Source organism: Ictalurus punctatus, chromosome 28 (genome assembly GCF_001660625.3).
Source record: "Ictalurus punctatus breed USDA103 chromosome 28, Coco_2.0, whole genome shotgun sequence".
NCBI classification, from domain to species: domain Eukaryota; kingdom Metazoa; phylum Chordata; class Actinopteri; order Siluriformes; family Ictaluridae; genus Ictalurus; species Ictalurus punctatus.
Window position 1 is genome coordinate 10,247,903 of NC_030443.2, and position 14,804 is coordinate 10,262,706.

The window sequence follows — 14,804 nt, forward strand, 5'->3', positions numbered from 1 at the left end:
GACCCTTGGCTCACTAAACTTGAGTTCAGGTGCAGGCTTTTTACTTTATCTTGAGATGTGTCTCAAGATAAAGCTTATCCACCTGTGGCCACACACCTGTGTGCACAAGATCACACAATTCACGGTGCATGTCAGACCAAAAATCAAAGCATGAAGTCCAAGGAACGCTCTATAGACCTTATAGAGCTGGCATCTGGCTAAACTCAGTAGGGCCTTGTTCAAGGAGAGGTGACCAAGAACCCAATGATCACTCTAAAAGAGCCTCACAAGTCCTTCATAGAGATGGGAGAACCTGCTTGAAGGACAGCCGTCTCAGAAATAGTCCTTCAATCAGACATTTATTGTAGTCACTTGATGGAAGCCAATTCGTGAGACAAAAATTGAACACTTTGGGCTGAACTCCAAATGCTATGTCTAGCAAAAACCAGGTAATGCACATCAGCTAGCTAATAAATACCATCACTATGGTTTAGCATGGTGGTGGAAGCATCATGGTGTGGGGCTGCTTTTCAGTGGCAGGGAAAGGGAAACAGGTTAGAATTGAGGGAAGGCTAAATGGTACACCCCTCACATTTTTGTAAATATTTGATTATATCTTTTCATGTGACAACACTGAAGAAATGACGCTTTGCTACAATGTAAAGTAGTGAGTGTACAGCTTGTGTAACAGTGTAGATTTACTGTCCCCTCAAAATAACTCAACACACAGCCATTAATGTCTAAACCGCTGGCAACAAAAGTGAGTACACCCCTAAGTGAAAATGTCCAAATTGGGCCCAATTTTCCCTCCCTGGTGTCATGTGACTTGTCTCAGGTCTCAGGTGTGAATGGGGAGCAGGTGTTTACACTGTTACACAAGCTGTACACTCACTACTTTACATTGTAGCAAAGTGTTTACATTGTAGCAAAGTTTCTTCAGTGTTGTCACATTAAAAGATATAATCAAATATTTACAAAAATGTGAGGGGTGTACTCACTTTTGTGAGATACTGTATAAATAATATATAGATCAGAATTTCAGTTTTAATTTCCTGATATTTACATCTACACTCACCACCCACTTTAATAGTAACAGTCATACACCTTCTCATTCATGCAGTTATCTAGTCGGCCAATCATGTAGCAACAGCACAATGCACAAAATCATGCAGATACAGGTCAAGAACATCAAATTCACATCAAATATCAGAATGGGGGAAATTATGATCTCTGTGACTTTGACCATGGCATGGTTGATGATGCTAGATGAGCTGGAGTATTTCAGAAATTGCTGATCTCATGGGATTTTCTCACAACAGTCTCTACAGTTTACACTGAATGGTGCAAAAACAAAAAAACATTGAGTGAACGACAATTTTGTGGGTGGAAATGCCTTGTTGATAAGATCAGAGGAAAACCTTGAGGTGGATGGGCTACAACAGCAGAAGACCATGTTGGGTTCCATTCCTGTCAGTCAAGAAAAGAATCTGAGGCTATCATGGGTACAGGCTTACCAAAACTGGACAGTTGAAGATTGAGGGGGAAAATCACCTGGTCTTTTTCCAGTCTTCAACTGTTGTTTTACAGTTGTCTGCTGCTTTAGCCGATCCACCTCAAGATGCTTTGCTGCTCACCAAGATTTTAATAAGTGCTAATTTGATTTACTACAGACTTCCTGTAAGCTCAAACCAGTCTGGACATTCTCATCTAATCTCTCTTTTCAACAAGATGTTTCAGCCTGCAATAAATAACACAATATTTGGTTCCATGTCCCTTGCTTGCAATAACTGCATCAAGTCAGAGTCAGATGTTTTCCAGGCTTGTAACATAGCTTCTTTCAATTGTTTGTTTTGGGGGTTTTCTCCCTTCAGTCTCCACTTCAGGAGGTGAAATGCATGCTCATTTGGGTAAAGGTCTGGTGTCTGACAAGGTCAGTCTAAAACTTTCTACTTTTTTATTTCATGAAAGACTTTGTTGTGTTGGCAGTGTGTTTCAGGTCATTGTCTTGCTGCATAATGAAGTTCTTCCCAATTAGGTTGGATGGTTTTCTTTGTAAATTGGTAGACAGTATATTTCTGTAGACTTCTGAATTCATTCTGCTGCTACCATCATGAGTTACATCATCAATAAAGATTAGTGAGCCCATTCCAGAATTAGTCGCTCAATGTTAAGCCATGACACTACTTCAACTGTGCTTGACCGATGAGCTTGTATGTTTTGGATCGTGAGCAGATCCTTTCTTTCTCCACACTTTCCATCACTTTGCTAGAGGGTAATCTTGGTTCAGAACTTTTGTGGCTCATCACTGTATTTTTTTGCTGATTCAAACCTGGCCTTCAGATTCTTACTGCAGATGAATGGTTTGCATCTTGTAGTATGGCCTCTATATTTTGGATCTCGAAGTCTTCTTCAAACACTAGATTGTGAGACCTTCACCCCTGCCCATTGGAGGTTTTTAATGATGTCACTGTCACTGTTGATTTTAAGTTTTTCATCAACTGTTGTTGTTTGTCTTGGCCGACCTGTTCCATGTCTGGTTGTTAGTACACCAGTAGTTTCTTTTTTTTCGCAGGACATTCCAAATTGTTGTGTTGGCTATGCCCAATGCTTGTACAATGACCTCCCTTTTTTCTCAGCTTCAAAATGGCTTGCTTTTCTCCCATAGGCAGCTCTCTGGTCTTCATGTTGGTTTATCATTTTTAACAACAACTGCAGTCTTCACAGGTAAATCTCAGCGCTCAAACCAAGAGTAGACATTCAGATCTATTAATTGTTTATCAATGGGAGGGGGGACAAGAAACACCAGTTAGTCACATTATCCAATATATTTGATCACTTGAAAAATGGGTGGGATCAAACAAAAGGTGCCATGTTGTAATACAGCTAGATGTAAATATCAGGAAATGAAAGCTGAAATTCTAATCTATCATCTCATATTCATCTATTGATATCGAACCCAACTCAAACACAAATGTTTTCGGTGTATAGCAAAAACAAAAGAATTGGCCTTACTGTTCCAATACTTTCACAGGTGTATGTATGTAGAGGTGCATCTAAAAAAAAATTAGAATATTGTGGAAAAGTTTTTTTTTATTATTCAAAAAGTGGAACTTTCATATATTCTAGATTCATTACACATAAAGTGAAATATTTCAAGCCTTTTTTATGTTTTAATCTTGATTACAGCTTGCAGCTCATTAAAATAAAAAATCCATCTCAAAATATTAGAATAAAGAATTTATAATACAGAAATTTCGACCTGAGAAGAGCTCAAAAATTAACTCAAAACACATGAAAAGTTTTCCTGAGCCTTTAATCTCTCAGTCTGGTTCAGCACACACACACGCAAAATAAATTTGCGTTTACTCAGGTTGCCTTTGTTTTATCTTAGATTTTTTTTTTTTAAATTTCTGAAACAATTTAGTATGAGATATACTCAAAAACATAAGAAATAAGGATGGGGACAAATACTTTTTCACAGCATTGTATATGTACACACATTACACATAGATGTACAGATGAGTTTACATACATCAAGGCTAAATATCTAAAGATTTCATGTTACCATACCATACAAGTCAATTAGGGCCCCTACTTTATTAAATACACATTTATTTCAGCTTTAATTCACTACATCAGAATTCCAGTGGGTCAGAAATTTACATACACAAAGTTGACTGTCTCTTTAAACAGTAGAAGCTTTTAGAACCTTCGGGTTGGCCAGGTGTCATAATTAGGAGTTAAAAGGGAGTGCACCTGTAACTGCATTTAGAACCAAGTCTCCACAAGAGTCTGATTCAAGTTAAGCAATTAAAAGGCAATGCCACAAGGCACAATGCAATGACGCTTAGCTATTATTTTGAAATGACCTCTTATGCAAATAAAGTAGATGCCCCAAATGACTTAACACAGGAAATGTATGGTAACACGAAAGGTGTAGAGGTGTGAAAAAATTGAGTTTGAATGTCTTTAGCCTAGGTGTATGTAAATGTTTGGCCTCAACTGGATGTTACATACTACAACAAATAATACTACTATATAGGAAGCACCTGTGTATCCATAATCTGTAAGCCATCTGTCTCCTCATTTCTCGATTCCTTCAAGTGCATTTTTTTTATTTCCAGGTCAAAAGAAAGAATTCATTCAAACCTGCTTATTTACTGTTCATCTTACACAGATGTGTCATATTCAATGTCACGCAAATGTAAAAGTGCTTTTATTTTAGGTTCTGCATTAATTCATACATTCAGTGGAGCTCCTTCAATAAATTACACATGCTTTCCTATTAACTGATAGGAAAAAGAAATGTTTTATTCTATGTTATTTTGATTAGTTGAATAGTGTGGATGCAAAAGAATGCAAATTCATTTGTCCATCTTCAGTAAGCAATTAATCTAGAGACTATCCTAGGAACACTGGGTGTAAGGTGGGAAATGTTTGATAATAATTAGGGAAAAAATCAGTTCAGTAATTCTTTCTAAAATAATCTGTCCCCCCATTCTTTCTAATATATCTGTTATAACATGGCTGGATATCAAACACTAGCAGAGGAAGTGTGATGACAATAATTTGTCTTGTTGCTTTTGATTATAAGACAGTTTTTTTCTGTTGTTTATGCCTTACGTTTTGAATGGCTCTTTTGCAGCAGCATTTGTTGTAGATTAACTGTAAAATAGAGATAACGTTTTCCTTTTTCATCCAGAAAAAATGGGGGGGGGGGGGGTGAAATTGTTTACACTAAATTGTATAAGTATGGATAAAACACAGTGGGACTGCTGAATTTCCCATCTCCCTGAGGTATTTCATTTAAAAGCTTAGATTCTTCTATAGTGGTTAATGTGAGCTGACTCAGACATACTATGCAAAAAAGATTTTTGAACAGAATTAGTTTGATCCCATTTTGATATAATCACTCCACTGTTTCAGAATGTCTTCTACTGCATCCAGGGTTGAATCATCCTGTTCAGAACAAAGAAAGGGAATGTTATGAACATTTAAGCTTTATTAACCATATCACTGGATTTAATATGCATTGTGATTTTTTATTTATTTAATAATGATGCAGTAGTAATCTAAAACAACAGATCTACTAAATGAAGGCACTGCCATTAACTCTAGTATACTATTCCTCAGAGATAGCATAATCAGAACATATGCATCATAATTACATAAAAAAAATATTAAAATTTCTTATTTACATTTTTCAATTATTAAATCAAATTATTAACATTTTACTTTAAATAGACCACATAAGGGCTGGGGTACTGATTATTTGTTTGATCTGAAACATGCATTAATTTCATCACCCTGACAAAGCAGACTCTAATGTAATTCTGGAAGTGTGCTCTTTGCTCCAAGCTGAAAAATGCAGATACAGGGATAGTGCCCAAACCCTAAAAGGAACACATAAAACATCCTCTTAATGTTGCAGTTGAATGTTACAAGTGTCCCTCTGAAAATGTGGTTTAGTTAAATAAATTTATTTTTACCTTCTCTTTAATAAGCCACTTCACAAATCTGCTGTCATAGAGTTCATCCTTAGTATTTGGGTCATTTAGGTCAACCTCTACAGGACAGATACATTAAATAAATTATATCCAGGAATGGACTAGTTTTGGATTTAACAAGCCTGAGACTCCACTGAAAGCTGGCATGGGTATGCTTACAAATGCATGTACAGTCATGTGAAAAAAATTAGTACACCCCATAGAAATTGTTGCTTTTTGTTTTGTTTTGTTTTGTTTTGTTTTTTACATATTTGGACAAGCAAACATTTGATCCTCTCTGAAACAGTGCCTATTAATAAAGGTGATACACTCTGTCAACTGACACATAAAATTGACATTTTGTAGTAATTTTCACAATTTAAGTGAACAAAAAACAGATCAGTACATGGAAAAAGTAAGTACACCCCTACATTTATCATACCTTCAAATCCATAAAATTAGAATTGGGTGTTCAAGATTGGGTGCCAGTGATTAGAGCCTGCTTAGGGAGTGCAGTTGGAACTGGTCTTATTTATACCCCTCTCATATCTTGTTCTGGTGTTCCCTTTGATATTCAGGTGTGTGGTGTCATCATGCCAAGAACTAAAGAGTTCTATAAGGCCTTCAGAAAAAATGTTGTGGATGCTTAGGAAGACCCTAGGCAAGGGATTTAAAAAGATCAACAAAAAAAAAAAAAAAAATTTATTTGAAATACATCATTCCACTGTAAGGAAAATCATCTGCAAATGGTGCAGATTTTAAATGGCTGCAAATTTGTCTAGGACTGGCCGTCCCAGCAAAGAGCAGAGAGTCTGATGCAAAAAGTCTCCAAGAACCCCAAAATTTCATCACAGGATCTACTAGTAAGTCTTGCAACTGTTGGTGTCAAAGTGCATGCTTCTACAATCAGAAAGAGATTAGACAAATTTGACCTGCATGGGAGGTGTGCAAAGAAAAAAGCCTTGCATTCATTGATTGAACTATGAATTCTGCATCATATCAAAGAGTGCTTGAAGATAATGTGAGGCCATCTGTCCAAAAGTTGAAGTTGACATTTCAGCAGGATGATGATCCTAAGCACACTAGCAAATCCACCAAGGAATGGCTAAAAAAAAAAAAAAAGGAATAGAGGATTATGGAAGGGCCTAGTCAAAGCCCAGATTTGAATCCCATTGAAATGTTGGGGGGGATTTTAAACAGGCAGTACATGCAAGAAAACTCTCAAACATCTTGAAACTGAAATAATATTGCATTAGAGTGATCAAAGTTTCCAGGAAGCCTGGTGGACAATTACGTGAAAGTAGTTATTAGGGGGCAATATTAGCTTCTGAGGCCAAGGGTATACTTACTTTTTCCACAGAAGAATATCACATCTATTGATATTTCTGTTGAATAAAAGATTGAAAAAGCAAATTTTTGGTTTTGTTCAAGTATATCGACTTCATTAATAAGCACTGTTTCAAAGATGATAAAATGTTTGCTTGTCCAAATATGGCAAAAAAGCCAACAATTTCCATGGGATGTACTTATTTTTTCACATGACTGTATCTGCATGTACTACTGTCCGACTGACCATGTGTCATTCTAATAGCTTTAGCTATTAGAAAAGTGTACCAGAATAGCCAGTTCTTGGAACTGTGCTCAAATCTTGTATTATAATCTTGAACATGTTCAGGATTATGTCTAGACATGTCTTTTCTACTAGCATTATTACTACTTCTACTGACAAACAATTCGATATAATACTCACTCACGTTGGAGATGTCCATCATCATAAAGTAGCCACCCTCAGGCATGATGGGCTGCAGCCCCACACTACTCATACAGTTGGCTAGCCTTTCGCATTTGGTTTGGAGCTGCTTTGGTAACTGTCTAAAGTAGCTTTCTTCTGTGCCAAACATGTTGTATTCTCTCTGGAAACACACTGCCAGAGCCTCCTACATAAACAAATAGTTAATAATCATGTACTCACACAGTATACTGCAATGTGAGAATCTAATATGTGGCATTCGTTAAAGAAGAAGAAATAATAAAATTGCTGAAATACACTAGGTTTCCTTGTACCACTTAATTTTTGCCATTTGTTGGATTGTACTATTTTGTATAATCATGTTATAATTATTTGATTTAATGCATATATATCCAACTCCAGAATTATTGGTACCCTGTACAAAAATAAACAAAAATTAATCAAGCTTAAACACATGGGGACAATGTATTATTTTAACAATATATTTTTCCAAGCAAATGTTTTTTCAAAACTAGTGCAAGTTTCTCGATAGAACAAAAAATATCATTTAAATTGTGTGCATCTCCAGCACTGAGCTGCCTCTTGTAATGACAATGTTGGAGAAAACTTCTGCAGAACATTGTCTTTAAAATGATCTGCATCTGTAGCAAAGTTTTTTTATTTAAATAACTTCACAACACAAGACTGATAGAGAGAAAGGAGGTGAGCATAAATATAATCAGTGTCAATGATCTAATAGAAAGTTTTCACATTAAACTAGCAACCAACGGTAGTTTAAAACTGCTGGGATTTGTAGTTTGTTACAACATCTCCATGCTTAATATTTTGGGAAGCCTCCCATGGAAAGAAAAACAGCACTAAGTGTCTTCCAATAATGATGAACAATGTTAGAGAACACTTTCGATTCCTATGTTTTGTGCACATGCACTGCCCTTTTTAATCCTGACCACAAGTTTCCAGTAGTGTTCAAATTCTAAGACTGAAAAGGCAATTGCTAAACACTGATTTTGTGTCAAAGTAGATGAATATTTTGGGGACATTATCTCAATGAAAGTGTCACTTTCACAGCCTTCTGAATTCACAATGACATTACTCTTCACAAGAGCCCCTGGACCGCTGGCCATAATACACACCCCAATCCAGCCTTAAATCAGACCCTTTTTACAGAGGATATCAGGTTATTTCCTAGTATTTTGACCCCATTTCGATGGTGTGCATGACCAAAATGTTCAATTTGTGAACAATTGTTAACCTGTGTCCAGAATTTCACCCTATCTGAACAATCTGATAGAAGAACAGCACCCATGTCAACTCATTAGGCAGTCCAAGAACTCAGCAGGAGTTGCCCCGAAGCCTCTGGCGATTGCCAAGAAGCACTTAACACCTCTTGGAGTTAACAGAGTCAAGGGTGGTTTTAGACAGGGTCGTGTCTCTACTCACCAAAAGCCCATAAGGTCCAGTCTTGGTGAATGAATACTTAGTAAAGCAAATGACCTAGTCGTCTCAGATGTCTGTTTGTCTATATTAGAGATTCTACCAGTTTTACAAGCATAGAATATTTTTTCGGGGGAGAACATTTTATTTATCAGCGTACTGGTCTGAGATCTTTGTTTGTCTCACTGTTTGCCAAGCCAGGTGGACCATGTTTATTACACATGTCAGTGTTACTGTGGCAGCGGGGACGGAGAGGAGGCAGGTTGAACCAGGAGGTAATGTGTGATGATTCTCACCTGTGTGTGATCACAGCAAGTTTACTTATGTGTGCTTTCTTTGTCCTCCCACGAGAATGCCATGAATGAGAAAGCAAGAGCTAAGCTGAGCTGAACTTTTTATGTTCACAAGAATAGAAGCACTGAAAAGCATGAGCAGAAAATTGAAAGAATATTGGAAGCTCCATTAAAAGTTAGCTGTCTCACGAGATGAGTCCTTGTTTCCACGTACATAACGCATTCTACAGTTACCATTTCATATAGTCTTAGATCAAAGAACACTACAGCCAATACCCTATCTTATTCCTGAACCTGAGTACAAAGACCCAAAATCTGACGTCATCAGGGACGTTCACTTAGTCTTTGAGCAGCCTTGGACCTTACCATGCACTTGAGTTTCTTTCTAGATCCCAGTATTTCTAGTATTGTGTTGCATTGTACTGTACTGTATTGTAATCTGTTCGCTCTTTACCTTGGGTCTCATTCCTGTCAGTGCTGTATTTACCTTGCCTTGTAGTTTTAATCTTGGTTTATCCCTAATAATTGTGGGCTTGGTTATATACAGTAAGCAATTGAGCGAAAATATCATAAAGTGGTCCATGTGAAATAATTTTTGTAGTTAGCTTTAGATCAAGAGAATGAGTGGAAGATGTGAATGAATGTGTGTAATGTTGATTTTATACAATAATTTAGGAATATTCTCATGAAGAATGACAATAATTCTGGAGTTGACAGTATTGACATCTTATAATATTTGGTCTAATCTTCTTGTTCTTTTTTTAGTCATATTACTGTGCCCATTTGAAGAATAAGAATATCTGCCATATATATAAACATTAGATTATTGCAGAAGAGACAGACCATACATTTACCTGAGTAGGAGTGGGGCAGTGGTATACAGAGTTCTGATGAATGCTTTGCAGGTGTTTAAGGATATGTCCTGGTCCAATTGCCCAGCCCAACTGAACATGAGTAGAAAGGATTAGGAAACTGGGTCACTATGATTAAGCAATTTATGCTGATCTAACAGTGCTAATCAGAATTACTTTAAAATTTGTACTAGAAAGTTGAACCACACTCTATATGCTATATTGATTATATACCCATGTAATGGTATACCAGTAAATGAACAGTTTAACTTACCACACATTGTGCTGAAATGAAAGGATTTTGCTATACACTAATTTAAAATGATCAAACCCAGATTTGATATGCTACTGAAGAAAAAGATGGATCTTCATGACAAGTACATTTAAAATTCTATATCTTCCATGTAATATATTACTAGCACTAATGTAATTTAATATAATTCTGTTTAAAAATGTAAAGTTAGTATTTCATAGGTATATTGTATCCAAGATACAAGATACAAGCAAGCAGCATACCAAAAAAGTGACAATTTATCATACTGTTCCCACATTTTACCTTCCATCCCGTTGCACTAAAGCACTTGCCTGCGCTCCCGATAGTGACAGTGTGCTCCCACATACCTGGAAAACTTGCTGCAGTGGAAAAACAGTCCAATCCAAACAGATCAGTCCTCACAAGTTAAAGAGATTTGAGCAACTCTTTATTACTGCATCATGTTTCACATGCTATAAATGTATTGTAAAGAACAACTGAAGAATGGGTTACATATGCTGAAATACTGTAACCTTTCCAAATATAAGGAGGTTTATGTAGGCTTTATGCTTTAAAGAGCATTATGTCTAATGCCTCTAAATCCACAGGAAACTTGTGTTACCTATTTTTATATGTTGTGCTCCATCATATGTAAGCCACTCATACACCTCATCACTGATGCAAATAACATTATGCTTTATACACAGGTCAGCTATCATCTGCAACTCTTCCCTCTGAAATACCTGTAAAATAAAAGTGTAGATCACTAATGAAAATCAGCTAATTAAAATATCTGTACTACTGTTTACATAATGGTTTCATCTTCATTTGACTCATTGGTTTGTGATTATTTATGATATTTTTCTTTTATCTTCAGTAGTTAGAATAATGCAGCCTTCCTAAATGGGTTTCTTTGGACTGTAACAATTGGACCATAAATAACTGAACTTTGTGTGTTGAATCAATATACTAAAAAATGAACTCATAAATAATAATTAAACAAAAAAGAAAACATCTGCTTTTACTTCCAGGAACTTTTTTAATTTAGTTTTTAATTATACTTATGTGACACTTCTGCCTTGTGTCAAATTTTATGTCAATCATTATTATTGGGGGGTGTAAAATACTGTCACTGTCACACACGGAATACTGTGTGTGTGTGTGTGTGTGTGTGTGTGTGTGTGTGTGTGTGTGTGTGTGTGTGTGTGTGTGTGTGTGTGTGTGTGTGTGTGTGTGTGTTTGAAACAGACCACAAGGTTTGAAAGTATCAATCTGACCATTCCTGCTCTGGAAGTAAATAGGCAGGACTCACCTTGCCTAATGGATTACTGGGACTGTTAATGATGATAGCTTTTGTATGAGAGGTAAATTTACTGGCCAGCTCTTCAGGACACAACACCCAATCAGCACTGGACAAAGTTGGACAAGTAACCTTTGCCTGTAAGATACAGACAAGCCTCCCAATGTTTTTATAAGTAAAAAAAAAAATTAACCGATGAATAAAGTAAAGTCCGTTCTCACCAAACAACATTTAACTACAGCTTTTCAAAGTAAACACTCACAGGTTTGAGGGGCATGTAGACAGGTTTTCCTCCTGCCATTACAGTCATGGATTTATAACGGTCATGGAAAGGTTCTATGATAATTACCTGTAAAAGAAATCACACATGAGAGATACAGAGAGTAGTGAAAGATAATTACATGAGGCTGCCAGGTCATACTGTTAATAATGATCCTCAAATCTGTTCAATTTAATATGAAATCAGAAAGATTTTTTTGTATTAAATAATTAATTATTAAATTAAAGCCTAAGATTGATAAATATTGCTTTACTGAACTTACTTCATCACCTTCAGAAATCAGAGCCTGAATTGCACAAAAAAGGGCTTCATAGGCTCCTACAGTAATCAGTATGTCCTGCATTGGATCAATTTCCAGGCCCAAAATCCTCCCAAAAAATTTGGCAAGGATCTTTACAAGTGGTGGATGGCCCTGTAGGTCACATTACACATTTACTTACGAAACCTCTGGAAGGTGATTAAGCCTGGTTAATCTAATAAAAAACGACCATCTCTGTGCTTAGTTTTCATATAAATGGCAATAAAAGACTAAAGAAAGCACTACAGCCTGCAGGTTTATTTTAGACAATGCTTTAAATGCAAGCGAACAAATCCAATAACTAACTTGCATTAATACCTTGTTCAATGAATAAGAAAGAAAACATTTGTCTTACAAGGATGCGTGTGTATTGGTGCATACTAGTGCCCCCACAGACAGCAGTGCAAAGAGCCTCCTTGGCAAAACTGGGAGGAGGAAAGTCAGGGAATCCATGGCTCAGGTTCACTACTTCATACTCAGCAGCTAGTTGGGTAAATTCCACCCTAGCAGCCAAACATGAGCAGTTACAAGTGGGAAAAATACTGAAAACCTGAAAACATACTATACACCTATACTGTACCTAGCCACTGACAAAAGAGTTCTGTGCATTAAATAATTTGCAAGTATTATTTGGAATTTTTGTCCATCTGTTTTCATTTTATTATATATATATATATATATATATATATATATATATATATATATATATATATATATATATATATTTGTGCATGTGAAAAGGATAGAACCTATGAAAATGCCAAAAAAAAACACACCAAAAAAACCAAGAAAAAGTAATCTAAATGTCCCATAAAAATTGCCATGAAGTGAACATGTGAGAATGGTTTAAAAAAAGAGCATTTTTACAGATGTTGACTTAGCTACTTTTCCTTGGAGAGTTTTCAAGTTTTCATTACTATATGATGTGTTCAAATCTTATGCCATGTACGATATACTGGTTTTGGCCACATATGAATATCAGTTGTCATGGTAAACAGGAGAGCTTAATTGAGGTTGTTAAATGCATAAAGCTGTTTAGTTGCCAACAGTTGCTAAATAGGTTATACCACCACATATCAACATAGCCTACTATTTACTATTGATTCTAGTAATAAGGAGTTTTTGGCTGTAGCCCTGTGACTGTATGCTTGGTTGACATTTTAGTGCACCCTTTCCAAAAGATTTGCATAACAACTTTAAAAACAGACGCACTCACACATACACATTTGCATTTTCTTTGCCATCTTTTGAAAATTTTGTTCCAAATTTGGATATAAGGAGTGGCAGAGAGTCATAGTGGATAGTGTTGCCACTTCACCAACTGCAGGGCCCCTGGTTCACTCTGTCTTTGAGGAGTTTTTATCTGTTTTGCCCAAAAACATACAGAGGTAGGTAGACTGCTAAATGATGTCCTATCTTGGGTTAATTTTCCCACCCTGCCCCCAGTTTTCCCGCAAAAAGTTCCAGATCCTGTATGACCCTGACCTAGGATAAAGCAGTTACTGCTTTGACATGAATGAATGAATGAATGAATGAATGAATGAACGAATTTGGATATAAGTAAGTACATTTTATTTATTAAGAAACGTAAAAACAAAATGCTTTACAACCTTAAAACAGCAAGTCATAAAACCAATAAAATGATTCATTTAAGCAGGGAGCAGGGAGTGCACTTAACTGTACTGTGGTTACTGTTGAAATTGTATTGAAAAAAGGCGAATAAATTTTTACCACACATGATTGTCGATTGCCTCGGTCCTCTGTGTATGGAACTTGCGGGACATGGTCTAAAAATATGAACATGTGTCAGGATATAGTATGTAAAACAGCAAACACAAGTTTTGTAGCTGCAGTCATTAGAATCACACAGCATGTTTTAAGTTTAAGCATGTAAATTGGCTACAAATAATTATCTAAACTAATGAATCTAAATAAACAGATTGATATGCGTACATATATAAACCATGCAATTGTAATCAAATCTTCAGGTTAAGCCTGACCAAAACCTTCCTTCAAAGTTTTTTTTTTTTATTTTTTAAGTATGCTTACCAAAACAGCTGAAATTCTTCAGAGACTGTAACTGAAAGTGAAAAGATAAAAAAATATACATTAACAGGACAAGTAAAAGGCAGCTCCATAGACAGGACTGATCACACCTCTGCATATCACTACAGTGTACTGAGTGGATCTGATATTTATGTACCTTACAGTGTTTTTCAGGTCACGTGAATGACTGGTGTTTTCCAAAGAAAAGCCTCATTTAACACCACTGTTCTAAACATTCCAGTATGTAAATTATACCTTCAGGGGAAGACATACAGTGCATCTTTGCTTACACTCAGGGGCACTGTAACGAGGGTGGGGGTGGATTCTTTTGACAATAATCTATTAAGAAGCATGCTATAATGAGTGCCCTCAGACTGTGCCAGGTGTATGTTTGTCCCCTTAAGACACTCGTGGATTATTCAGAATCGGGATACCAAAAAAGGAAAGAAAAACTTGAAAAAGAGCAAGACGGGGAAAACAGCTAGTCACCCAGCGTTTTTTGTTGTTGTTGTTTTAAGTGATTTATGTTCCCTGTTTTGTGCTATGATTCTGAAGCTAGTACATATAAAGCTGTTATAATTAACATAAAATAGAAATTCTATCAGTTATCCTCTCACACACCCCCCCCCCTACCCCAATGTTTATACTTGGATGGAAGTTGGAACACAATATTTCCATGAATGTACGGTTTTCCATACAATCGAGCAATAGTAATGGTGCATTGAGGTTCAAAAAGGACAGAAAATAACCGAGCGATAAGTCCAGTGTTGTATATATTCAAGCTTTCCGAAGCCGTGCAACAGCTCACAGATTCCCGGGTGAGTTTATGAGAGA

The 14,804-nt window shown here is 36.3% G+C and overlaps 2 protein-coding genes across 6 annotated transcripts in view; both read right to left on the bottom strand.

Moving 5' to 3' along the window:
• The window catches only part of zgc:55461 (beta-tubulin family protein), a 178,049-nt gene that overhangs the window by 154,674 nt on the left and 8,571 nt on the right, over nucleotides 1-14,804 (bottom strand). The window lies entirely within an intron of this gene.
• LOC108260319 (kynurenine--oxoglutarate transaminase 1) lies at nucleotides 4,174-14,115 on the bottom strand. Of its 5 annotated transcripts, XR_008393730.1 has the most exons (14): nucleotides 13,974-14,115; nucleotides 13,656-13,711; nucleotides 12,280-12,427; nucleotides 11,889-12,038; nucleotides 11,609-11,695; nucleotides 11,359-11,484; nucleotides 10,669-10,789; nucleotides 10,350-10,426; nucleotides 9,797-9,886; nucleotides 7,216-7,402; nucleotides 6,815-6,850; nucleotides 5,908-6,570; nucleotides 5,469-5,545; nucleotides 5,313-5,372 (listed from the first exon to the last, which is right to left on the bottom strand). XR_008393730.1 is itself a non-coding variant. In XM_017460511.3 (13 exons), the coding sequence occupies exons 2-13, from the start codon at nucleotides 13,706-13,708 to the stop codon at nucleotides 4,864-4,866; spliced, it is 1,278 nt and encodes a 425-aa protein (XP_017316000.1). In that variant the 5' UTR covers nucleotides 13,709-13,711; nucleotides 13,974-14,115; the 3' UTR covers nucleotides 4,174-4,863. The 5 variants fall into 5 exon arrangements, 3 of the variants coding, with proteins under 3 accessions (XP_017316000.1, XP_053533164.1, XP_053533163.1); XM_017460511.3 differs by lacking the exons at nucleotides 5,908-6,570; nucleotides 6,815-6,850 and adding an exon at nucleotides 4,174-4,938 and having other exon boundaries at nucleotides 5,286-5,372; XM_053677189.1 differs by lacking the exons at nucleotides 5,908-6,570; nucleotides 6,815-6,850; nucleotides 11,889-12,038 and adding an exon at nucleotides 4,174-4,938 and having other exon boundaries at nucleotides 5,286-5,372.